The 27,639-nt window shown below is 45.7% G+C and overlaps 1 protein-coding gene across 1 annotated transcript in view; it reads left to right on the top strand.

Annotated features, from left to right (window-relative positions):
- The window catches only part of WDR97 (WD repeat domain 97), a 305,848-nt gene that overhangs the window by 60,025 nt on the left and 218,184 nt on the right, over positions 1 to 27,639 (top strand). The window contains exons 4-5 of the mRNA XM_083145263.1: positions 18,463 to 19,037; positions 24,694 to 24,815. Coding sequence (XP_083001389.1) covers positions 18,463 to 19,037; positions 24,694 to 24,815 — 697 coding nt within the window. The remainder of the gene's footprint in view (positions 1 to 18,462; positions 19,038 to 24,693; positions 24,816 to 27,639) is intronic.

Below are 27,639 nucleotides of genomic sequence, written 5' to 3'. Positions count from 1 at the left end.
CTCCCAGAGGGGCTGCATCAGCGTGGATGGACTGCTCAGGTCCCATTCCTCAGCCAGACGACTCCATGACGATTCCTCATCTATGAGCCTCACTGCTCTGGGCAACTGGGGGCACCTCTTGCCTCTCTTTAGACGTTTCTGTCCTTTTCCTGGCCCCATTCTCCAAACGTGCTGCACTAGTAGGGCTTGGCCAGCGTCACTTGCTGAACCCCCTCACTTCAGCTTCCGTTTCTGGGCCACGGCACACTCCACCGTTCTCACGCTTGCAGGGAAAGTCCCCTGGACAAGCAGGCACTTAAGCGGAATTCTTCCCTCGCGTAATGCCCTCGCACAGGAACCTTTTTCTTCCTCCCCGGTGTTCCAGCTAGGTTTATAAGAGCTCTGCTCTGTGTGGTTCTATACTACTGGGTTACGGACTATTGCGCCTTTAGAGCTTGGCCGCATACCGATACGGACCCCTGGCTCTGCCCGGACGTCGGGCCTGTGTGATCCCCACCGCTGCCACCAATTGTGACGACCCCAGGCTCATAATGTGCATTACTTTTGCCTCATGTAATTTCCGCCTTGAGAAAGGCAGCGTTTAGAGCTTTGCACGGGTCCTGGGGCCACACACGATTCTGCGATCACACAGAAAGCACGCAATAGCAAGGTCCAACGGAACCTTTATTACATAGAGACTAAATAAACATGTAAACCGTAACCACACTATGTACATATATATACAGGTAGCATTACATTAAACACAGTTATGAATAGACCAATATGACTAGAACCACACAAAGCAAGAACCCCTCCCCCAATACCGGGAATATCCACCTCAGGGAATACTTGCGTCTGCTGGATGTTGGTTGCTGGGAGGGCGATGATGGTGTCCTGCTGATCTTGGCCTGCGCCAATCACTACTCCTGGGAGTAGGGCACCCTGGAAAAGTCACCCAGCTCCTGCTGGCACACTTAAGCCAGGCACCTGTGATGCTCTGGTGGGGGCAGTATGCTTGGCTGTGTCCCCATCTACCAGCACCAGGCGGACAGGCTTGGTTCCTGGCAGCCGCCTCTCTCTGCAGTCTCTCAAACTCAACAACAACCCCCACCCCTGGTGCGAGCCCTCTTCAAAACTTCCATCCTCCCAGAATGCTCCGCTCCCCTGGTGACCTCACGGAGTGTCCTGATTGGAGGGATTTCAATCCTGCTCTTTAGAAGGTGTCTCAGAGCTATGTGGAGACCCCCTGTGGTTTTGGAGACATGTAGTCTGCAATGACTGCCCTTAGAACAAAGGCCAGGTAATTATGCTGATAAGGAAAATGTCCACTTTGGGATTGTATAATGAGCCATGTTAACCCCTTGTAGTCATTTGTGATGTCACAGCCCCCTCAGCTGATTGCTGCTTCCTGTGCAGGGGGGTTGTGAGCGCAGGGGGAGAGGGGGGGTCAGTCCTGGCTGTCCCATGTATCACTCACACACTGGATGGCAGGAAATTGCACACATGCAATAAACAGTACATTACGGAGACAGACATCTATCAGGCTCAGGGGTATATGCCCTGATAGGCACAACACTTATAAGAACAAGGGACTACTTCCCGAAACATCTGGTATCTAATAAAGTCACATTCTATTACTATAGAACACACAGTCCTGTGGATAGCTCCATTAGTGTGAGAGGCACAGCTCCCAGGAGGTTGCAGTCTATGAATTCAGCTAAGAGGGTGTCTGTGTCTCTGGGCTGTATTTAGGAATTTTGGGGTGTCTACCCCCTCATGATCCAGGTGCGGGGGGGTGCACAAATGATGGTTCATGACACAGGGCACATGGTATATGTATTGATGTAGTGCCTGGACATGGGAAGCCCACTGCTGGGCACATGGTATATGTATTGGTGTAGTGCCTGGACATGAGAAGCCCGCTGCTGGGCACATGGTATATGTATTGCTGTAGTGCCTGGATATAGGACGCCTGCTGCTGGGCACATGGTGTATGTATTGCTGTAGAGCCTGGATATAGGACGCCTGCTGCTGGACACATGGTATATGTATTGCTGTAGTGCCTGGACATGGGAAGCCTGCTGCTGGGCACATGGTATATGTATTGGTGTAGTGCCTGGATATGGGAAGCCTGCTGCTGGGCACATGGTATATGTATTGCTGTAGTGCCTGGATATGGGAAGCCTGCTGCTGGGCACATGGTATATGCATTGCTGTAGTGCCTGGACATGGGAAGCCTGCTGCTGGGCACATGGTATATGTATTGGGATAATGCCTGGACATGGGAAGCCTGCTGCTGGGCACATGGTATATGTATTGGTGTAGTGCCTGGACATGGGAAGCCCGCTGCTGGGCACAAGGCACATACTTTATACTGTATGTATTCATGAAATGTATAGCATCAGCTTTATTGGCCATGTATGCTTGCGCACACTAGGTATTTTTTGTGGATTACAGTGCAGCATCAAGCAGGGATGAAAAGGGGGGGAGGGAGACATTACATATATTACATAAAGACATTACAAGCATTTAATTTTTAGCTACGACTATGGTGGTCAGGTCGCCAAGTAGGGACACGTTGTTTGGCTGTTGATATTGGGATTGTATTCGCTTTGATTGGATTGTTCAGGTGATGGACGGCTAACGGAAAGAAGCTTCTTGCGGATCTGGTTGTTTTGACGGGGATGGACCTGAATCGTCTTACGGATGTCGAACAGGTTGTGACCGGGATGCAGCTTGTCCTTCGTGATCTTCTCAGCGCGTTTCCTTACCCTGGATGAGAACAGATCCCTTATTGGGGGGAGGTCGGTCCCTATGATCCTTTCCTCAGTCTTCACTACCCTCTGCAGTTTTTGTTTGTCATTCTCGCTTGCGCCACCGTACCAGATTGTGATCAAGGAACATAAGACAGACTCCACGATGGCGGTGTAGAATACGCACAGCAGCTCCTGTGGGATGTTGAATTTCCTGAGTTGCCTCAGGAAGAACAGGCGCTGTTGGGCCTTTTTGATGTTTGCGGTTATCTTAGGTCACTGGACATGGTTGTCCCTAGGATTCAACCCGTGACACCACTGCGTTGGCTATTGTTAGCGGGACCAGTGCATTTGTTTTTTTCCTGTAGTCGACAACCATCTCAACTGTTTTGGTGGGGTTTAGATCGAGGTTGTTGCTGCTGCACCACTGTGTCAGCTTCTCCACTGCACGCCTGTACGCGGCCTCATCGCCATCCTTGATTAGGCCGATAATAGTGGTGTCATCTGCGAATTTGATGATTTTCACTGACTGCTCAGCTGAGGTGCAGTCATTCATGTAGAGAGAGAAGAGTAGAGGGGAGAGGACGCATCATTGGGGGGCTCCAGTACTGATTGTTCGTGTGCTGGACGAGAAGGCGCCGGCTTTGACCACCTGTTCCCTTGCCATTAGAAAGTCCACTATCCATGAGCATGTTGATCCTGGGACTCCTAAGGAGAGGAGATATGGCTGCAGGATGCCGGGGACGATAGTGTTAAATGATGAGCTGAAGTCCACGCATAGGACTCTTGCATAGGTGCCTTGGTGGTCGAGGTGTTGTAAAATATGGTGCAGCCCGAGGTTGACCGCATCCTCTACACTTCTGTTCACCTGGTAGACGAACTGCTCGGGGTCAAGGTGAGAGTTTGTCACTTCTCTCTGGTGCTTCAGTACTAGTCTTTCGAATGCTTTCATGGCCACTGAGGTTAGTGCAATTGGCCTGAAGTCATTTAGGTCCTTCGCGGGTGTTTTCTTAGGGACCGGGACGATGATAGAGCGTTTGAAGCAGGCAGGAACCTTGCACAAGTCCAGGGAGGAGTTGAATAGTGTTGCGAAGATGGGGGCGAGCTGAGCTGCTCAGGTCCTAAGGCTGGATGGTGACACACCATCTGGTCCTGCAGCCTTCTTAGGTTTTATTCTTTTGAGTACTGCTTCTACCTCGCCTTGCTCCACGTGGAGGGCCTGGAAGTGGTGGTCTTTGTGATGGAGTGGGGGAGATACTGTATGTTCAGCGCTTAGGCCCTTATTCTAGTTGAATCGGTCAGATGCGTAATTTCAGACAGGAACCGAGTGTTCTTAGCCCCGCCTTCCGTACGGATCGCTCACACCATCCGAATGCGGTAAGACGCCGACCGAACGGACTGCGAGTGGATTTTTGTATGTGAACACCTCCGACCATCGAATGCTGGACCGAGTGGTCAGGCAGCACCGAGTGCTCCAGACCACTCGGGCATTTCTCAGTGCAAAAGCATGGATATGGGCGGGCAGCTGACATCCGGCTATGTCAGCTGTCCGCCCCCCGCACGTTCGTCACGGTCAGATTACCATACGTACGCCCAGCGTTTTCATGGCAACACCAAAACGTGGGGTGTACGCATATGGTAATGAGCCCAAACAGCCCTTCATGCCCCTCTCCACCCCCTGTTCGGATTGTTCAAACCGATCACTTTCTGTACAGAATTCACGCCATATTCAGACGTGTGTGATGTTCGCACATGTGCAGATACACCTCTGCACATGCGCAAACACCAACCATTGGCCGTCTGCCCGCATTCGGAGCCATCTGACTCAATCAGAATAAGGGCCTTAGCTGGGACCGCACCATATACTTTTTCTATTGTACTGAGTATGGAGGAATGCATTCTAAACTTAAAGTGCACTTTGTACATTTCTGGAGGAAGGAGCCCAGCAGTCTCTGTAACGAGGAAATGAGATGCCAAATTGTCCTTTTGCTAACAGAATTCTGATGAATGACCACTGCACAGCAATGTATTCCATCCTGTGTAATGTTACACCTGTGCATACTGCAAGAGTATCTCTGTATTCCATCCTGTGTAATGTTACACCTGTGCATACTGCAAGAGTGTCTCTGTATTACATCCTGTGTAATGTTACACCTGTGCATATAGCTGGTGTCTCTGTATTACATCCTGTGTAGTGTTACACCTGTGCATATAGCTAGTGTCTCTGTATTACATCCTGTGTAATGTTACACCTGTGCATATAGCTGGTGTCTCTGTATTCCATCCTGTGTAATGTTACACCTGTGCATACTGCAAGAGTATCTCTGTATTCCATCCTGTGTAATGTTACACCTGTGCATACTGCAAGAGTGTCTCTGTATTCCATCCTGTGTAATGTTACACCTGTGCATACTGCCAGAGTATCTCTGTATTCCATCCTGTGTTATGTTACACCTGTACATATAGCTGGTGTCTCTGTATTACGTCCTGTGTAATGTTACACCTGTACATATAGCTAGTGTCTCTGTATTACATCCTGTGTAGTGTTACACCTGTGCATATAGCTGGTGTCTCTGTATTACATCCTGTGTAATGTTACACCTGTGCATATAGCTGGTATCTCTGTATTACATCCTGTGTAGTGTTACACCTGTGCATATAGCCAGTGTCTCTGTATTACATCCTGTGTAGTGTTACACCTGTGCATATAGCTAGTGTCTCTGTATTCCATCCTGTGTAGTGTTACACCTGTGCATATAGCTAGTGTCTCTGTATTACATCCTGTGTAGTGTTACACCTGTGCATATAGCTGGTGTCTCTGTATTACATCCTGTGTAGTGTTACACCTGTGCATATAGCTGGTGTCTCTGTATTACATCCTGTGTAGTGTTACACCTGCGCATATAGCTGGTGTCTCTGTATTACATCCTGTGTAGTGTTACACCTGCGCATATAGCTGGTGTCTCTGTATTACATCCTGTGTAGTGTTACACCTGCGCATATAGCTAGTGTCTCTGTATTCCATCCTGTGTAGTGTTACACCTGTGCATACTGCCAGAGTATCTCTGTATTCCATCCTGTGTAATGTTACACCTGTGCATACTGCCAGAGTATCTCTGTATTCCATCCTGTGTAATGTTACACCTGTGCATACTGCCAGAGTATCTCTGTATTCCATCCTGTGTTATGTTACACCTGTGCATACTGCAAGAGTATCTCTGTATTCCATCCTGTGTAATGTTACACCGGTACATATAGCTGGTGTCTCTGTATTACATCCTGTGTAGTGTTACACCTGTACATATAGCTAGTGTCTCTGTATTACATCCTGTGTAGTGTTACACCTGTGCATATAGCTAGTGTCTCTGTATTACATCCTGTGTAATGTTACACCTGTGCATATAGCTGGTGTCTCTGTATTCCATCCTGTGTAGTGTTACACCTATGCATATAGCTGGTGTCTCTGTATTACACCCTGTGTAGTGTTACACCTGTGCATATAGCTAGTGTCTCTGTATTACATCCTGTGTAGTGTTACACCTGTGCATATAGCTAGTGTCTCTGTATTACATCCTGTGTAATGTTACACCTGTGCATATAGCTGGTGTCTCTGTATTACATCCTGTGTAATGTTACACCTGTGCATATAGCTAGTGTCTCTGTATTACATCCTGTGTAGTGTTACACCTGTGCATATAGCCGGTGTCTCTGTATTACATCCTGTGTAGTGTTACACCTGTGCATATAGCTAGTGTCTCTGTATTCCATCCTGTGTAGTGTTACACCTGTGCATATAGCTGGTGTCTCTGTATTACATCCTGTGTAGTGTTACACCTGTGCATATAGCTGGTGTCTCTGTATTACATCCTGTGTAATGTTACACCTGTGCATATAGCTAGTGTCTCTGTATTCCATCCTGTGTAGTGTTACACCTGTGCATATAGCTGGTGTCTCTGTATTACATCCTGTGTAGTGTTACACCTGTGCATATAGCTAGTGTCACTGTATTACATCCTGTGTAGTGTTACACCTGCACATATAGCTGGTGTCTCTGTATTACATCCTGTGTAGTGTTACACCTGCGCATATAGCTAGTGTCTCTGTATTCCATCCTGTGTAGTGTTACACCTGTGCATACTGCCAGAGTATCTCTGTATTCCATCCTGTGTAATGTTACACCTGTGCATACTGCCAGAGTATCTCTGTATTCCATCCTGTGTAATGTTACACCTGTGCATACTGCCAGAGTATCTCTGTATTCCATCCTGTGTAATGTTACACCTGTGCATATAGCTAGTGTCTCTGTATTCCATCCTGTGTAGTGTTACACCTGTGCATATAGCTGGTGTCTCTGTATTACATCCTGTGTAATGTTACACCTGCGCATATAGCTAGTGTCTCTGTATTCCATCCTGTGTAATGTTACACCGGTACATATAGCTGGTGTCTCTGTATTACATCCTGTGTAGTGTTACACCTGTGCATATAGCTAGTGTCTCTGTATTACATCCTGTGTAGTGTTACACCTGTACATATAGCTAGTGTCTCTGTATTCCATCCTGTGTAGTGTTACACCTGTGCATATAGCTGGTGTCTCTGTATTACATCCTGTGTAATGTTACACCTGCGCATATAGCTAGTGTCTCTGTATTCCATCCTGTGTAATGTTACACCGGTACATATAGCTAGTGTCTCTGTATTCCATCCTGTGTAGTGTTACACCTGTGCATATAGCTAGTGTCTCTGTATTACGTCCTGTGTAATGTTACACCTGTGCATATAGCTGGTGTCTCTGTATTACATCCTGTGTAATGTTACACCTGTGCATATAGCTGGTGTCTCTGTATTACATCCTGTGTAGTGTTACACCTGTGCATATAGCTAGTGTCTCTGTATTCCATCCTGTGTATATAGCTGGTGTCTCTGTATTCTATCCTGTGTAGTGTTACACCTGTGCATATAGCTAGTGTCTCTGTATTATGTCCTGTGTAGTGTTACACCTGCGCATATAGCTAGTGTCTCTGTATTACATCCTGTGTAGTGTTACACCTGTGCATATAGCTGGTGTCTCTGTATTCCATCCTGTGTAGTGTTACACCTGTGCATATAGCTAGTGTCTCTGTATTCCATCCTGTGTAGTGTTACACCTGTGCATATAGCTGGTGTCTCTGTATTACATCCTGTGTAATGTTACACCTGTGCATATAGCTGGTGTCTCTGTATTACATCCTGTGTAATGTTACACCTGTGCATATAGCTGGTGTCGCTGTATTACATCCTGTGTAGTGTTACACCTGTGCATATAGCTGGTGTCTCTGTATTACATCCTGTGTAGTGTTACACCTGTGCATATAGCTGGTGTCTCTGTATTCCATCCTGTGTAGTGTTACACCTGTGCATATAGCTGGTGTCTCTGTATTACATCCTGTGTAATGTTACACCTGTGCATATAGCTGGTGTCTCTGTATTACATCCTGTGTAATGTTACACCTGTGCATATAGCTGGTGTCTCTGTATTACATCCTGTGTAGTATTGCACCTGTGCATATAGCTGGTGTCTCTGTATTACACCTGTGCATATAGCTAGTGTCTCTGTATTACATCCTGTGTAGTGTTACACCTGTGCATATAGCTAGTGTCTCTGTATTACATCCTGTGTAGTGTTACACCTGTGCATATAGCTGGTGTCTCTGTATTACATCCTGTGTAGTGTTACACCTGTGCATATAGCTGGTGTCGCTGTATTACATCCTGTGTAGTGTTACACCTGTGCATATAGCTGGTGTCTCTGTATTCCATCCTGTATAGTGTTACACCTGTGCATATAGCTAGTGTATCTGTATTCGAACCTGTGTAGTGTTACACCTGTGCATACTGCCAGAGTATCTCTGTATTCCATCCTGTGTAATGTTACACCTGTGCATACTGCCAGAGTATCTCTGTATTCCATCCTATGTAATGTTACAACTGTGCATACTGCCAGAGTATCTCTGTATTCCATCCTGTGTAATGTTACACCTGTGCATACTGCAAGAGTATCTCTGTATTCCATCCTGTGTAATGTTACACCTGTGCATACTGCAAGAGTATCTCTGTATTCCATCCTGTGTAATGTTACACCTGTGCATACTGCAAGAGTATCTCTGTATTCCATCCTGTGTAATGTTACACCTGTGCATACTGCAAGAGTATCTCTGTATTCCATCCTGTGTAATGTTACACCTGTGCATACTGCAAGAGTATCTCTGTATTCCATCCTGTGTAGTGTTACACCCGTGCATACAGCTGGAGTCTCTGTATTACATCCTGTGTAGTGTTACACCTGTGCATATAGCCGGTGTCTCTGTATTACATCCTGTGTAGTATTACACCTGTGCATATAGCTGGTGTCTCTGTATTACATCCTGTGTAATGTTACACCTGGGCATATAGCTGGTGTCTCTGTATTACATCCTGTGTAGTGTTACACCTGTGCATATAGCTAGTGTCTCTGTATTCCATCCTGTGTAGTGTTACACCTGTGCATATAGCTAGTGTCTCTGTATTACGTCCTGTGTAATGTTACACCTGTGCATATAGCTGGTGTCTCTGTATTACATCCTGTGTAATGTTACACCTGTGCATATAGCTGGTGTCTCTGTATTCCATCCTGTGTAGTGTTACACCTGTGCATATAGCTAGTGTCTCTGTATTCCATCCTGTGTAGTGTTACACCTGTGCATATAGCTGGTGTCTCTGTATTACATCCTGTGTAATGTTACACCTGTGCATATAGCTGGTGTCTCTGTATTACATCCTGTGTAATGTTACACCTGTGCATATAGCTGGTGTCTCTGTATTACATCCTGTGTAGTGTTACACCTGTGCATATAGCTGGTGTCTCTGTATTCCATCCTGTGTAGTGTTACACCTGTGCATATAGCTGGTGTCTCTGTATTCCATCCTGTGTAGTGTTACACCTGTGCATATAGCTGGTGTCTCTGTATTACATCCTGTGTAATGTTACACCTGTGCATATAGCTGGTGTCTCTGTATTACATCCTGTGTAATGTTACACCTGTGCATATAGCTGGTGTCTCTGTATTACATCCTGTGTAATGTTACACCTGTGCATATAGCTGGTGTCTCTGTATTACATCCTGTGTAGTATTACACCTGTGCATATAGCTGGTGTCTCTGTATTACACCTGTGCATATAGCTGGTGTCTCTGTATTACATCCTGTGTAATGTTACACCTGTGCATATAGCTGGTGTCTCTGTATTCCATCCTGTGTAGTGTTACACCTGTGCATATAGCTGGTGTCTCTGTATTACATCCTGTGTAGTGTTACACCTGTGCATATAGCTGGTGTCGCTGTATTACATCCTGTGTAGTGTTACACCTGTGCATATAGCTGGTGTCTCTGTATTCCATCCTGTGTAGTGTTACACCTGTGCATATAGCTAGTGTATCTGTATTCGATCCTGTGTAGTGTTACACCTGTGCATACTGCCAGAGTATCTCTGTATTCCATCCTGTGTAATGTTACACCTGTGCATACTGCCAGAGTATCTCTGTATTCCATCCTATGTAATGTTACAACTGTGCATACTGCCAGAGTATCTCTGTATTCCATCCTGTGTAATGTTACACCTGTGCATACTGCAAGAGTATCTCTGTATTCCATCCTGTGTAATGTTACACCTGTGCATACTGCAAGAGTATCTCTGTATTCCATCCTGTGTAATGTTACACCTGTGCATACTGCAAGAGTATCTCTGTATTCCATCCTGTGTAATGTTACACCTGTGCATACTGCAAGAGTATCTCTGTATTCCATCCTGTGTAATGTTACACCTGTGCATACTGCAAGAGTATCTCTGTATTCCATCCTGTGTAGTGTTACACCCGTGCATACAGCTGGAGTCTCTGTATTACATCCTGTGTAGTGTTACACCTGTGCATATAGCCGGTGTCTCTGTATTACATCCTGTGTAGTATTACACCTGTGCATATAGCTGGTGTCTCTGTATTACATCCTGTGTAATGTTACACCTGGGCATATAGCTGGTGTCTCTGTATTACATCCTGTGTAGTGTTACACCTGTGCATATAGCTAGTGTCTCTGTATTACATCCTGTGTAGTGTTACACCTGTGCATATAGCTGGTGTCTCTGTATTACATCCTGTGTAATGTTACACCTGTGCATATAGCTAGTATCTCTGTATTACATCCTGTGTAGTGTTACACCTGTGCATATAGCTGGTGTCTCTGTATTACATCCTGTGTAGTGTTACACCTGTGCATATAGCTGGTGTCTCTGTATTACATCCTGTGTAATGTTACACCTGTGCATATAGCTAGTATCTCTGTATTACATCCTGTGTAGTGTTACACCTGTGCATACAGCTGGTGTCTCTGTATTACATCCTGTGTAGTGTTACACCTGTGCATACAGCTGGTGTCTCTGTATTCCATCCTGTGTAGTGTTACACCTGTGCATATAGCTGGCGTCTCTGTATTACATCCTGTGTACTGTTACACCTGTGCATATAGCTGATGTCTCTGTATTACGTCCTGTGTAGTGTTACACCAGTGCATATAGCTGGTGTCTCTGTATTACATCCTGTGTAGTGTTACACCTGTGCATATAGCTGGTGTCTCTGTATTACATCCTGTGTAGTGTTACACCTGTGCATATAGCTGGTGTCTCTGTATTACATCCTGTGTAGTGTTACACCTGTGCATATAGCTGGTGTCTGTGTATTACATCCTGTGTAATGTTACACCTGTGCATATAGCTGGTGTCTCTGTATTACATCCTGTGTAGTGTTACACCTGTGCATATAGCTGGTGTCTCTGTATTACATCCTGTGTAATGTTACACCTGTGCATATAGCTGGTGTCTCTGTATTACATCCTGTGTAGTGTTACACCTGCGCATATAGCTGGTGTCTCTGTATTACATCCTGTGTAGTGTTACACCTGTGCATATAGCTAGTGTCTCTGTATTCAGTCCTGTGTAGTGTTACACCTGTGCATATAGCTGGTGTCTCTGTATTACGTCCTGTGTAGTGTTACACCTGCGCATATAGCTGGTGTCTCTGTATTACGTCCTGTGTAGTGTTACACCTGTGCATATAGCTGGTGTCTCTGTATTACATCCTGTGTAGTGTTACACCTGTGCATATAGCTGGTGTCTCTGTATTACATCCTGTGTAGTGTTACACCTGTGCATATAGCTGGTGTCTCTGTATTCCATCCTGTGTAATGTTACACCTGTGCATATAGCTAGTGTCTCTGTATTCCATCCTGTGTAGTTTTACACCTGTGCATACTGCCAGAGTATCTCTGTATTCCATCCTGTGTAATGTTACACCTGTGCATACTGCAAGAGTATCTCTGTATTCCATCCTGTGTAATGTTACACCTGTGCATACTGCAAGAGTATCTCTGTATTCCATCCTGTGTAATGTTACACCTGTGCATATAGCTGGTGTCTCTGTATTACATCCTGTGTAATGTTACACCTGTGCATATAGCTAGTGTCTCTGTATTCCATCCTGTGTAATGTTACACCTGTGCATACTGCAAGAGTATCTCTGTATTCCATCCTGTGTAATGTTACACCTGTGCATACTGCAAGAGTATCTCTGTATTCCATCCTGTGTAATGTTACACCTGTGCATACTGCAAGAGTATCTCTGTATTCCATCCTGTGTAATGTTACACCTGTGCATACTGCAAGAGTATCTCTGTATTCCATCCTGTGTAATGTTACACCTGTGCATACTGCAAGAGTATCTCTGTATTCCATCCTGTGTAATGTTACACCTGTGCATACTGCCATAGTATCTCTGTATTCCATCCTGTGTAATGTAACACCTGTGCATATAGCTAGTGTCTCTGTATTCCATCCTGTGTAATGTTACACCTGTGCATACTGAAAGAGTATCTCTGTATTCCATCCTGTGTAATGTTACACCTGTGCATACTGCAAGAGTATCTCTGTATTCCATCCTGTGTAATGTTACACCTGTGCATACTGCAAGAGTATCTGTATTCCATCCTGTGTAATGTTACACATGTGCATACTGCAAGAGTGTCTCTGTATTCCATCCTGTGTAATGTTACACCTGTGCATACTGCAAGAGTGTCTGTATTCCATCCTGTGTAATGTTACACCTGTGCATACTGCAAGAGTATCTCTGTATTCCATCCTGTATAATGTTACACCTGTGCATACTGCAAGAGTGTCTCTGTATTCCATCCTGTATAATGTTACACCTGTGCATACTGCAAGAGTGTCTCTGTATTCTATCCTGTGTAGTGTTACACCTGTGCATACTGCAAGAGTGTCTCTGTATTCCATCCTGTGTAGTGTTACACCTGTGCATATAGCTAGTGTCTCTGTATTCCATCCTGTGTAATGTTACAGCTGTTCATATAGCTGGTGTCTCTGTATTCCATCCTGTGTAATGTTACACCTGTGCATATAGCTGGTGTCTCTGTATTACATACTGTGTAATGTTACACCTGTGCATACTGCAAGAGTGTCTCTGTATTCCATCCTGTGTAATGTTACACCTGTGCATACTGCAAGAGTATCTCTGTATTCCATCCTGTGTAATGTTACACCTGTGCATACTGCAAGAGTATTTGTATTCCATCCTGTGTAATGTTACACATGTGCATACTGCAAGAGTGTCTCTGTATTCTATCCTGTGTAATGTTACACCTGTGCATACTGCAAGAGTGTCTCTGTATTCCATCCTGTATAATGTTACACCTGTGCATACTGCAAGAGTGTCTCTGTATTCTATCCTGTGTAGTGTTACACCTGTGCATATAGCTAGTGTCTCTGTATTCCATCCTGTGTAATGTTACACCTGTGCATACTGCAAGAGTATCTCTGTATTCCATCCTGTGTAATGTTACACCTGTGCATACTGCAAGAGTGTCTCTGTATTCCATCCTGTGTAATGTTACACCTGTGCATACTGCAAGAGTGTCTCTGTATTCCATCCTGTGTAGTGTTACACCTGTGCATATAGCTAGTGTCTCTGTATTCCATCCTGTGTAATGTTACACCTGTGCATATAGCTGGTGTCTCTGTATTACATACTGTGTAATGTTACACCTGTGCATACTGCAAGAGTGTCTCTGTATTCCATCCTGTGTAATGTTACACCTGTGCATATAGCTAGTGTCTCTGTATTCCATCCTGTGTAATGTTACACCGGTACATATAGCTAGTGTCTCTGTATTACATCCTGTGTAGTGTTACACCTGTGCATACAGCTAGTATCTCTGTATTCCATCCTGTGTAGTGTTACACCTGTGCATATAGCTGGTGTCTCTGTATTACATCCTGTGTAGTGTTACACCTGTGCATATAGCTGGTGTCTCTGTATTACATCCTGTGTAATGTTACACCTGTGCATATAGCTAGTATCTCTGTATTACATCCTGTGTAGTGTTACACCTGTGCATATAGCTGGTGTCTCTGTATTACATCCTGTGTAGTGTTACACCTGTGCATATAGCTGGTGTCTCTGTATTACATCCTGTGTAATGTTACACCTGTGCATATAGCTAGTATCTCTGTATTACATCCTGTGTAGTGTTACACCTGTGCATACAGCTGGTGTCTCTGTATTCCATCCTGTGTAGTGTTACACCTGTGCATACAGCTGGTGTCTCTGTATTCCATCCTGTGTAGTGTTACACCTGTGCATATAGCTGGCGTCTCTGTATTACATCCTGTGTACTGTTACACCTGTGCATATAGCTAGTGTCTCTGTATTACATCCTGTGTAGTGTTACACCTGTGCATATAGCTGGTGTCTCTGTATTACGTCCTGTGTAGTGTTACACCTGTGCATATAGCTGGAGTCTCTGTATTACGTCCTGTGTAATGTTACACCTGTGCATATAGCTAGTGTCTCTGTATTACATCCTGTGTAGTGTTACACCTGTGCATATAGCTGGTGTCTCTGTATTACATCCTGTGTAATGTTACACCTGTGCATATAGCTGGTGTCTCTGTATTACATCCTGTGTAATGTTACACCTGTGCATATAGCTGGTGTCTCTGTATTACATCCTGTGTAGTGTTACACTTGTGCATACAGCTGGTGTCTCTGTATTACATCCTGTGTAGTGTTACACCTGTGCATATAGCTAGTGTCTCTGTATTACATCCTGTGTAGTGTTACACCTGTGCATATAGCTGGTGTCTCTGTATTACACCTGTGCATATAGCTGGTGTCTCTGTATTACATCCTGTGTAGTGTTACACCTGTGCATATAGCTAGTGTCTCTGTATTACATCCTGTGTAGTGTTACACCTGTGCATATAGCTGGTGTCTCTGTATTATGTCCTGTGTAGTGTTACACCTGTGCATATAGCTGGTGTCTCTGTATTACTTCTTGTGTAGTGTTACACCTGTGCATATAGCTAGTGTCTCTGTATTACGTCCTGTGTAATGTTACACCTGCGCATATAGCTGGTGTCTCTGTATTACGTCCTGTGTAGTGTTACACCTGTGCATATAGCTGGTGTCTCTGTATTACATCCTGTGTAGTGTTACACCTGTGCATATAGCTAGTGTCTCTGTATTACATCCTGTGTAATGTTACACCTGTGCATATAGCTGGTGTCTCTGTATTACATCCTGTGTAGTGTTACACCTGTGCATATAGCTGGAGTCTCTGTATTACGTCCTGTGTAATGTTACACCTGTGCATATAGCTGATGTCTCTGTATTACGTCCTGTGTAGTGTTACACCTGTGCATATAGCTGGTGTCTCTGTATTACGTCCTGTGTAGTGTTACACCTGTGCATATAGCTGGTGTCTCTGTATTACATCCTGTGTAGTGTTACACCTGTGCATATAGCTGGTGTCTCTGTATTACATCCTGTGTAGTGTTACACCTGTGCATATAGCTGGTGTCTCTGTATTACATCCTGTGTAATGTTACACCTGTGCATATAGCTGGTGTCTCTGTATTACATCCTGTGTAGTGTTACACCTGCGCATATAGCTGGTGTCTCTGTATTCCATCCTGTGTAGTGTTACACCTGTGCATATAGCTGGTGTCTCTGTATTCCATCCTGTGTAGTGTTACACCTGTGCATATAGCTGGTGTCTCTGTATTACGTCCTGTGTAGTGTTACACCTGTGCATATAGCTGGTGTCTCTGTATTACGTCCTGTGTAGTGTTACACCTGCGCATATAGCTGGTGTCTCTGTATTATGTCCTGTGTAGTGTTACACCTGCGCATATAGCTAGTGTCTCTGTATTACATCCTGTGTAGTGTTACACCTGCGCATATAGCTGGTGTCTCTGTATTACATCCTGTGTAATGTTACACCTGCGCATATAGCTAGTGTCTCTGTATTACATCCTGTGTAGTGTTACACCTGCGCATATAGCTGGTGTCTCTGTATTACATCCTGTGTAGTGTTACACCTGCGCATATAGCTAGTGTCTCTGTATTACATCCTGTGTAGTGTTACACCTGTGCATATAGCTGGTGTCTCTGTATTACATCCTGTGTAGTGTTACACCTGTGCATATAGCTGGTGTCTCTGTATTACATCCTGTGTAGTGTTACACCTGTGCATATAGCTGGTGTCTCTGTATTACATCCTGTGTAGTGTTACACCTGTGCATATAGCTGGTGTCTCTGTATTACATCCTGTGTAATGTTACACCTGTGCATATAGCCGGTGTCTCTGTATTACATCCTGTGTAGTGTTACACCTGTGCATATAGCTAGTGTCTCTGTATTACATCCTGTGTACTGTTACACCTGTGCATATAGCTAGTATCTCTGTATTCCATCCTGTGTAGTGTTACACCTGTGCATATAGCTAATGTCTCTGTATTCCATCCTGTGTAGTGTTACACCTGTGCATATAGCTAGTGTCTCTGTATTCCATCCTGTGTAGTGTTACACCTGTGCATATAGCTAATGTCTCTGTATTCCATCCTGTGTAGTGTTACACCTGCGCATATAGCTGGTGTCTCTGTATTACATCCTGTGTAGTGTTACACCTGTGCATATAGCTGGTGTCTCTGTATTACATCCTGTGTAGTGTTACACCTGTGCATATAGCTAGTGTCTCTGTATTCCATCCTGTGTAGTGTTACACCTGTGCATATAGCTAATGTCTCTGTATTACATCCTGTGTAATGTTACACCTGTGCATATAGCTAGTGTCTCTGTATTCCATCCTGTGTAGTGTTACACCTGTGCTTATAGCTAGTGTCTCTGTATTACATCCTGTGTAATGTTACACCTGTGCATATAGCTAGTGTCTCTGTATTACATCCTGTGTAATGTTACACCTGTGCATATAGCTAGTGTCTCTGTATTACATCCTGTGTAATGTTACACCTGTGCATATAGCTAGTGTCTCTGTATTACATCCTGTGTAGTGTTACACCTGTGCATATAGCTGGTATCTCTGTATTACATCCTGTGTAGTGTTACACCTGTGCATATAGCTGGTGTCTCTGTATTACTTCTTGTGTAGTGTTACACCTGCGCATATAGCTGTTGTCTCTGTATTACATCCTGTGTAGTGTTACACCTGCGCATATAGCTGGTGTCTCTGTATTACATCCTGTGTAGTGTTACACCTGTGCATATAGCTGGTGTCTCTGTATTACATCCTGTGTAGTGTTACACCTGTGCATATAGCTGGTGTCTCTGTATTACATCCTGTGTAGTGTTACACCTGTGCATATAGCTGGTGTCTCTGTATTACATCCTGTGTAGTGTTACACCTGTGCATATAGCTGGTGTCTCTGTATTACATCCTGTGTAATGTTACACCTGTGCATATATAGTGTTCATTCTAGCACCAGCTAACTTTGAAAACCCATGCAGTTCCTCTTCCCTGCCTGGGGTGTCACTGTCTGCTATGGTGCTTCTAGCACAGCATGGTCTGTATATCAGCACTGATCTGCAAACAATACCTGTGCTAGAAACACAACAGCAGACAGCAACACCCCAGGCAGGGAACAGGAACTGCATGGGTTTTCAAAGATGGCGGGTGCTAGAATGAACACTACATATAGCTGGTGTCTCTGTATTACATCCTGTGTAGTGTTACACCTGTGCATATAGCTGGTGTCTCTGTATTACATCCTGTGTAGTGTTACACCTGTGCATATAGCTGGTGTCTCTGTATTACATACTGTGTATTATTACACCTGTGCATAGAGCTAGAGTATCTCTATATTCCATCCTGTGTAATGTTACACCTGTGCATACTGCAAGAGTATCTCTGTATTCCATCCTGTGCATTAGTACATTTAATATTGTGTGCATTGTTGCATCCCAGGCTATACTATATCCCATCTGGGGAATTCTCCCAGTACAGGAACCAGCAGTAGGGCTCCACCTTCCAGTCGTACCTCCTTCAGTAAGTTCTGCTGTTCCTTGCCTTGCACAATCTCCTGTGGTCACCTTGTCCACTATAAGACCTGACGGTACTCCAGTACCTGGCGGACCTAATTTTCCAGAGAATGGTGGCTGTTATTAGGGAGGAGGATTGCGGATACTGTGGAAGGGTTAATAGACAGCAATCATAACAATATATGTGCCCAAGATCTCTGCACTCTATTACCATGTAGTGTTTATATCTGGTTCCAGGTGTCGCTCAGTGCCGGGGGGACAATGTATTCTCTCTTACTCAGTATAACAGCCATAATAATGTTTATCATTTGCAGATGAAGAAGGAAGATCTCCGGCCCATGGATCTTACTCATGGACTGCGACTAATGCGCCATATGCCCTTCCCTGCCCAGCTGAAGTCCGTCCTGCATATACCAGTACAGCATCGCTTGGTGTCTCTGGACTCTGCTGGTTGCCTCCGCTCTCATTATGAAGATGGTCATGTTTGCAGCACCATAGACTTCACGTGGCCTATCTCTGGTCTGCTCTATGCATGTCACCTCCAGCAGTACGTGGCATGGAGCCACCAGGAGCTGCTGCTGTTTGACAAGTGTTTCGCTCTCCTGTCACAGAGTCCGGTGGAGCAGGAGGTTCTCTGCTGTGTGTATGACCCAAGAAGGAACCTGGTTTTGTGCGGGGGAAGTGGCCGGGTGGACATATGGACCTTTGGTCCCAGCAGACAGAGCCTGGTATGGCAGCGATCACTGAGTCAGGGGATGGCAGCAGAGGACAAGGTCATTGTTATTACCACTGGCGCACACATATGTTTCACTGCGACTGGGAGCAGCCTCTGGGAACATGACATCAGTGATGGAACTCTACAGAGAGTCCGGAAACACCTGCACACTGGGTACGCTGCACTGCGGGTATGATGTGGTGTAATGATGAGTACATGGTCGGTGGTATTGTGTCAGATTTATCTCAGCCTTGGGGTAACTGGTCGGCAGGTATATGGGACTGTCACTGGTTGGGAAGCTGCAGAGGGAGCACCAGGCTGCAAAATTGGTGTATACAAGGGAACAATCTTCAGAAGATCTCCCACAGATTGAAGCCCTTGATTGCTCCCAAACTGTGTTTGAGTGAGAAACTAGTCAAAAATAGATTACTGGCCCTAAATAGTAACAACTCCCCTGGCCCGGAGGAAGTACACCCTAGGATACTATAAGAACTGAGTTCTGTCATAGCACTACCATTATATCTGATATTCGAGGAATCAATCAACACTGCAATATTAACAAGGGACTGGTACCAATATGGAAGAAATGTAGCAAAACTAACCCTGAAAATTATAGACTGGTCAGTGTTACATCCATTGTGGGGAAAATATTAGAAGGAATAAGAAGAGATAGGATCCAAAATTTCTTAGAACAGGAGAAGGTGATAAGTAAGGCTCAGCATGGGTTCATCAAATATAGATCATGTCAGACTAATTTAATTAGCTTCTATGAGGAAGTCAGTAGGGGGCTGGACTTAGGGAAATCTGTTGATGGAATACTGCTTGATTTCGCTAAAGCTTTTGACATGGTGCCTCATAAAAGGTTATTAATGAAACTGGGTAATTTAGGGGTAGGAGAATGTGTAATGTGTAATTGGATTAAAAGCTGGTTGCACAATCGGGGACAGAGAGTGGTGGTAAATGGCATGCATTCCAGCTGGGGTAAGGTCCAAAGTGGAGTCCTGCAAGGTTCAATATTGGGACCCGCCTCATTTAATATATTCATTAATGATATAGGTAGTGACCTAGTAAGTAAGATTGCAATATTTGCGGATGACCCGAAATGGAGTAAGGAAATTAACTCAGGAGAGGATGTGGATACACTACAAAGTGATTTATTTAAACTGGAAATGTGGAAAATGCAGTTTAACGTTGATAAATGTAAAGCAATTCATTATGGGAACAAAAATGAACAAGCTACAGTACTTTAAGGCTAAATGGAGGGGATGCAGTTAAAATCCCGGCGGTCGGGATCCCGCCGTTCAGAATCCCGACGCCGGAATCCCGACCGCCGAAATCCCGACACATTCTACCTCCGTGGGTGTCCACGACACCCCTGGAGGGAGAATAAATTAGTGTGCCAAGCGTAGCGAGGCACCGGCCTGCTGCGTGGCGAGCGCAGCGAGCCCGCAAGGGGGGGGGGCGATCCACTCCCCCCCCTTGTCGGCATTTCGGCTGTCGGGATTCCGGCGTCGGGATTCTGAACGCCGGGATCCCGACCGCTGGGATTCAGTACTGAATCCAAATGGAGTTATAGGGAATTCTGCTGTCAAAATTGGGTAATAGTGCACACTGCTCAAGTGCAGCAGCTAAAGCAAACCAGGCACTGGCATGCATTAAATGGGGAATGGATTCAAGGGAGGCCAATGTGATAGTGCCTCTTTACAAGGCATTGGTGAGACCACATTTGGAATATTGTGTTCAGTTCAGGGCATCGCACCTTAAAAAGGACATCATTGAATTGGAACAGGTACAGAGAAGGGCGACTAAGCTAGTAAAAGGTTTCATATCACTAGAATACACAGATAGGTTATACCAGGCTGAATATGTTCTCACTGGAGAAACGGAGGCTGAGAGGTGATATGATTAGTATGTACATATACAGGATTGGGAATCATATGGAACTGGGAGATGATTGGTCAGTAACAGGCCTATACTTAGGACACGTGGGCATGTACTGAGGCTCGGCGAAAATAAATTCCGTACTGAAGTAAGAAGAGGATTCTTCACCATTAGAGCAGTAACATTCTGGAACTCATTGCCGGTGGGGTGATTACAGCAACTACTGTTACTGAATTTACATCAAAACTGGATGCATTTCTGGCCACTAAGGGAATCCTCTAGATATGACTTACTGAACTCAGTAGTTACAAGTCAGATAGGTTGAACTCTATGGACTGACGTATTTTTTATTTCAAGCTTAATTACTATGTTACTAGAATAAGCAGAGTATTCTCATTGTACCTACACCTCAGATCCAGGTTCCACACCACAATTAGTAGTATGGGAATAATGCCCCAGTGATGCCTCCACCAGCAGCCTGGAACTTGTCAGAATTGGAATCAGATGTGGTTTTCTTTATTTGCAGCACATCCATCTCAGGGCAGGGTGTGTGTTGTGGTCAGCGCGGCTGTTGGTGTAATACGCTGGGCTGCTCATCCTCCCCAGATCTCTCTGGTAGCGCTCAGGGCATGGGAACGGTTACTATAGCTATCGTCCAATCATTGCGTCCCCATTCATTCCTATGGCAGCACAAATAAGTGACCTGTCATATGGAATTGTACACAGTGCCTGATTCATGTTTGTATGTAAACAATTGGGCAATACCATCCCTGCAGAGAGTTAGATTTGGTGGGGGTGTTCAAATAGACACAGTGCAAGAATATAGCTGTGTAACAGTGGGGGCGAAATGTAATGGGTGCCGATTTTTTTTTTTTCGTTTTTTTTTCACAAAAACTGATGTTTTCGGGCATTTCTCGAAAATCGCATATTTTATAGGGTGCTATTCGCGGCAAAAAATCGCACTTTTTGCAGCGAAATCGCACATATTGAAGTGGTGATTTTTAGTCACACTTCAATTCGCATCCAGATGTTTTCCCATTGGAAAGCATCTAACTCGCACATGTAATAGGGTGCGATTTTAAGTAAAGGTTACCAAAAATCACCAAAAAATTAGACCAGGTTCTGGCTGGCGAATTTGACAGAACCATGCACAGATCATCGTGACCTGTGGAAGGAAATCACCTAGGTCCTCTGGCGAAGATGCCGACATCTCCATCTTCTCTGTCTCCGCCGTCTGCATGGGCAGGTAAGTTCTGGAGGGGGGGACCCTGCTCTTTGGGGGGGTCCCCACTCCCCCAGGACCCCTGCCCATGCTGACCGGTCAGGGGGTTAATGCTTTGGCCAGGGGGACTTGTATAAAAAGTCTCCCCCCGGCTGTGGCATTACCCTGCTGGCTGGTTGGTCCCGGTGCTGGTTCTTGAAATACGGGGGACCCCTAGTCATTTTGTCCCCCGTATTTTGGGAACCAGGACCGGCCCTTGAGCCTGGGGCTGGTTTTATAAAATCCACGGAACCCCGACTTGTTTGTTCCTGTGATTTTATGAAACCAGGACCGGCTCTTTCAGCCCGGGGCTGGTTATGCTCAGGAGAGGGGACCCCACACCGTTTTTTCCCCATTTTTTTTACACAAAATCGCATGATTTAAAATGCGCACATTTTCATGAGTAAAAATCGTCCGGAATCGCACCCTATCGCACTTTTTTGCCGCGAATTCGCATCTCATTACACATGCGAATTAGTGGCAAAAAATGCGCATTTTTAATGTACGATTTGGTGCGATTTTTTTTCTTGCAAAAAAATTACATTTCGCCCTTGGAGTTTACATGCAAAAGCAGGCAGTATTTACTCTGCACAGAAACAATCTAACTATCTCTACACATGTTACATCTGCCCCCTTCCCCTGCAGTGCAGCACTGTGGGATTGGCGCATGTGCAGTGCTAACCAAGTAGTGCAGGGGTTGATCACACAGCACACGTGAAATATGTGCTGGACCGATGCCCCGGAGATTTCCAGCCATGTCTGCATTGGGCCCCCAGGAATAAGCATAAATCAGTGTAGTGTTAAGCCCACCCCATGACTCTTATTGGCCAGGGAGAGGGTTATGCTGATTCTCCGGCAGTGACAGCACATATATTACAAGCATGTTTTTACAGTTTTGTCTATAGCGCAGCAGATTCGGTCGCGCTTTACAATTGTAGACAGTGATAGAACAAACACAACTGCACAACTTGGTTCGCACTGCAGCCACCTCTGGTGCATCGTGATTTCAGCCAGTGTGCAGTGTGATTGCAGAAGATGTGCAGTGTGATTGCAGCCGGTGTGCAGTGTGATTGCAGCAGATGTGCAGTGTGATTGCAGCCGGTGTGCAGTGTGATTGCAGCAGATGTGCAGTGTGATTGCAGCCGGTGTGCAGAATGATTGCAGCAGATGTGCAGTGTGATTGCAGCAGATGTGCAGTGTGATTGCAGCCGGTGTGCAGTGTGATTGCAGCAGATGTGCAGTGTGATTGCAGCAGATGTGCAGTGTGATTGCAGCCGGTGTGCAGAATGATTGCAGCAGATGTGCAGTGTGATTGCAGCCGGTGTGCAGTGTGATTGCAGCAGATGTGCAGTGTGATTGCAGCAGATGTGCAGTGTGATTGCAGCAGGTGTGCAGTGTGATTGCAGCAGGTGTGCAGTGTGATTGCAGCAGGTGTGCAGTGTGATTGCAGCAGGTGTGCAGTGTGATTGCAGCTGGTGAGCAGTGTGATTGCAGCAGATGTGCAGTGTGATTGCAGCCGGTGTGCAGTGTGATTGCAGCAGATGTGCAGTGTGATTGCAGCCGGTGTGCAGTGTGATTGCAGCAGATGAGCATTGTGATTGCAGCCGGTGTGCAGTGTGATTGCAGCCGTTGTGCAGTGTGATTGCAGCAGATGTGCAGTGTGATTGCAGCCGGTGTGCAGTGTGATTGCAGCAGATGTGCAGTGTGATTGCAGCCGGTGTGCAGTGTGATTGCAGCAGATGTGCAGTGTGATTGCAGCCGGTGTGCAGTGCATGCGTGTGCTGATTACATGAACATCGGCATTGCGTGCAAACCTGAATTAGGCCCTAGCAGGCATGATAATTGAATGCTGATGGCAGCTGCCATCCATGAGTGACAGGTAGTGTAACGATGTTGTTCCCAAACTGGGTCAATGTAAAGGTCCCCATACACAGGTCCGACTTTTCTGAGGCGCATTTTGGACTTGTTTCCCCTTGAGCTTCCCCGGCAGCGCCTCGGGAGAGCTTCCATGCAGTTTGGCGCTTGATGTGTAATTTGTTTACATGTAAAATAGTTCCCGGGGTTCTCCTGGGGGAGGGGTATCAGATGCGATACATCGCGGGTGACGCTAATGATCCAATTCTGATATCATACATACATGGATCTGATCACCTGTCAAAACCCCTCCAATTTGGGGTGATTTCACCCGATTTATCATCCCAATCCTTTGGAATCAGCCCAAATCGGACCTGTATATGGGCACCTTTATTGGCAGCCACAAGCACTGGTTTTGCCAATCCTACAACATGTGGCCAACCCATAATTACACCTGAGGATGACCTGCTAACTCCATGTACTTCATTTAATATTAATGAGAAACTTCTGGCCTAGAGCAGCGTGTAACAAATCTGATCCTCTAAGGCTCTGTGATGGGAACCACTGGTGTAATGGGTGGCTACATACAAGCAGACATGTTGCTGCCGTGTTCTGGGCATGTACCAGTCAGGAACTATCCTAGTTTAACTGACCCGGGCTGGACATTTAGAGAACCCGATGTTCCATCTGTTGTATGTTGGCGGAGAATCTGAGACACTAGTCATGACCATATTGGTCAACACGCACTGCGTGGCGGCAAATGCAGCTGTGAGCCCCTCTTAATCGGCCCTGTGATGTTTTATCCTATAATTACTTCTATTTCCCCCCACACAGGACGATCTCTGGTCTGTTATACGCAGAGAATCTGAACCTCCTTATTTCTGGATCCAGAGATGGAACAATGAAAGTTTGGGACCGGGAAGCCCAGCTTACGGCCGTGTATGTCGGACACACAGGTAGGTTACAGAGATGGGATGTGACGGCTGATAGGAACCATTGAGTCTGCCTCTTATTTACCAGTAAACCCGTTATATCCTGCTCCAGCGGAAGGGTCACTGCTCCTGGGGATAGTCTGCTGATCTAGAACTGTAGTACAAGGTACAGCCCATACAAGATCCATACACTGTTACTCATAGTAACCCTATTATATCCTGCTCCAGCGGAAGGGTCACTGGTCCTGGGGATAAATCTGCTGATCTAGAACTGACGTACAAGGTACAGCCCATACAGGATCCATACACTGTTACCCATAATAACCCTATTATATCCTACTCCAGCACGAGGGTCACTGGTCCTAGGGATAGTCTGCTGATCTAGAACTGATGTGCAAGGTACAGCCCATACAGGAGACCTCCATTGTTACCCATAGTAACCCTATTATATCCTGCTCCAGCAGTAGGGTCACTGGTCCTGGGGATAAATCTGCTGATCTAGAACTGACGTACAAGGTACAGCCCAGACAGGATCCATACACTGTTACCCATAGTAACCCCATTATATTCTGCTCCAGCGGAAGGGTCACTGGTCCTGGGGATAAATCTGCTGATCTAGAACTGACGTACAAGGTACAGCACATACAAGACCCATACACTGTTACCCATAGTAACCCTATTATATCCTACTCCAGCAAGAGGGTCACTGGTCCTGGGGATAGTCTGCTGATCTAGAACTGACGTGCAAGGTACAGCCCATACAGGAGACCTCCATTGTTACCCATAGTAACCCTATTCTATCCTACTCCAGCACGAGGGTCACTGGTCCTAGGGATAGTCTGCTGATCTAGAACTGACGTGCAAGGTACAGCCCATACAGGAGACCTCCATTGTTACCCATAGTAACCCTATTCTATCCTACTCCAGCAGAAGGGTCACTGGTCCTGGGGATAGTCTGCTGATCTAGAACTGACGTACAAGGTACAGCCCATACAGGATCCATCCATTGTTACCCATAGTAACCCTATTATATCCTGCTCCAGTGGAAGGGTCACTGGTCCTGGGGATAAATCTGCTGATCTAGAACTGACGTACAAGGTACAGCCCATACAGGATCCATCCATTGTTACCCACATTAAACCTATTTTCCTCTACCTCTCCATGGCAGCCATACTACTGGGTTACGTCCTGAGGGTAGATATCTGGAAGTGAAACAACGACACTGGCCCTATATAAGCACCGCCCCCTTTGGCTGCTATGTCTTATTTTCCTTCCAGGGTAGATGGAAGGCTTACAATGATGTGCTGCAGCCCTCTCCTCTGCCTAGAGCAGTAAGAGGTCGAGGCAGTAGATGAGATATGGCCCTCCACTGTCGAGTGCAGTAAGGAGGTGGCCGAAGTCTGCTGGAGGTCCTCCACTGCCTGGTGCAGTGAGGGGGACAGAGTGGCCTAGTTCAGCCGCTTGGCTGGCCAGAGTCCGGTGCGGGCAGTGTAATGTCTGGCGGCCGTGTCATCCAAAGGCGCCAGTTCTCTCACATCCGGGTAAGCCGTGCTTGGCATCAGGCGCGGCATCCGGCGTCATCGTGGAGCGCAGCGGCTGGCGTCCCCAGCCGACGCCGTGGTTTGGTACTTAGAAACCGGAGGCTTGGACAAAAAAATGCTGTGTATCCCCAAAGGCCAGCAGACCGGGTAAGGCTCCATAATGCAGCGGCGCGGCAGGAGCATGTGGCTTATTTTTTCTTTGCTCATAGCTGTGATAATCCTCCATTTGTTTTGTTGTAGCCACAGTTTGTAGGCTACAAGCTCCAGGAGTCAGGCAGTAGTGGCTTGTACAATGGAGGAGGACAAAATGCAGCAAGGAAAGTCTGGTAAGCCAGAAGATTTTTTTATTGGTTTTTCTTTTTATATTCAGGCTTGTGGTATAATATGCTTATAATTGTATGCTTGTTCAGGTTGGAGACCAGCAAAGAGAAGGTGGATTTAAAAGCGAAACATAAAAAGCAACATATTTCAAAGTGCACCCTGTGTGCAGGGCCGGCTCTACCATTAGGCAGCTTTAGGCATTTGCCTAGGGTGCCGGGCTCTGGGGGGTGCCACCAAGTCTGCCTATCAAAAAATCAAGGATGTCTCTGAGAATCCTTGTTGTACTTAATGCAGGCGTCTGCTCTGGAACTTCTAAGAACTTGGCTCCATACTTTCCCTTGAGGTATACTTCCCCTCCTCCTTGTGCTTTGTTGTGGGTGGCAAAGGGAGGCCTCCATGGAAAGCAGGGACCATTCCTGGGTGGGGCTGGGAGGACCAACCAATTGTTGTGAGCCTCGCTGCCATTCCGGTATGTTAGTCACGTATGCCTTTAGGGGTTGGAAAGTGGTTATTGGTGGCAGTATGGGGGGGGGGGGGATGCAGTAGGTTGAAGTTTTGCCTAGGGAGCTGAGAAGCCTTACACCAGCCATGCCTGTGTGATAAGCCTTTGTCAGAGAATTGCATTGGTTCAGTTTGTTAAAAGTGTAAAAGCACTCGTCAAGTTGGAATACCACAAATGACTGAATTGTTAGGCATGTTAAAAGCAGCTCTAGCGGATACTTTTGTGACTAAAGAGGATCTGGCTAAAATGTCAATGACAAGAAGTAGTGCAGTTCTTTCAGAGGATTCCGGAGAGGGTCCGTGTGTAAGAACTGATGAGGGGGCAGAGGAAGGAGAGATTCTTCAGGATAGGGCAGACATGGATTTAAAGCCAGACCTATTGAGAACTTGTTAGCCTTAATTCATAAATCATTGAATATTGAAGAGCCTCAGGAAGAGGAAAAAGATCTATTGTTTAAAAAACTCTCAAGGATTTGGTCAATGAG

Source organism: Crinia signifera, chromosome 5 (assembly GCF_055691185.1).
Source record: "Crinia signifera chromosome 5, ASM5569118v1, whole genome shotgun sequence".
NCBI classification, from domain to species: domain Eukaryota; kingdom Metazoa; phylum Chordata; class Amphibia; order Anura; family Myobatrachidae; genus Crinia; species Crinia signifera.
The sequence above is the reverse complement of the archived record's forward strand: the minus strand, read 5'-3'. Positions and strand labels throughout refer to the sequence as shown.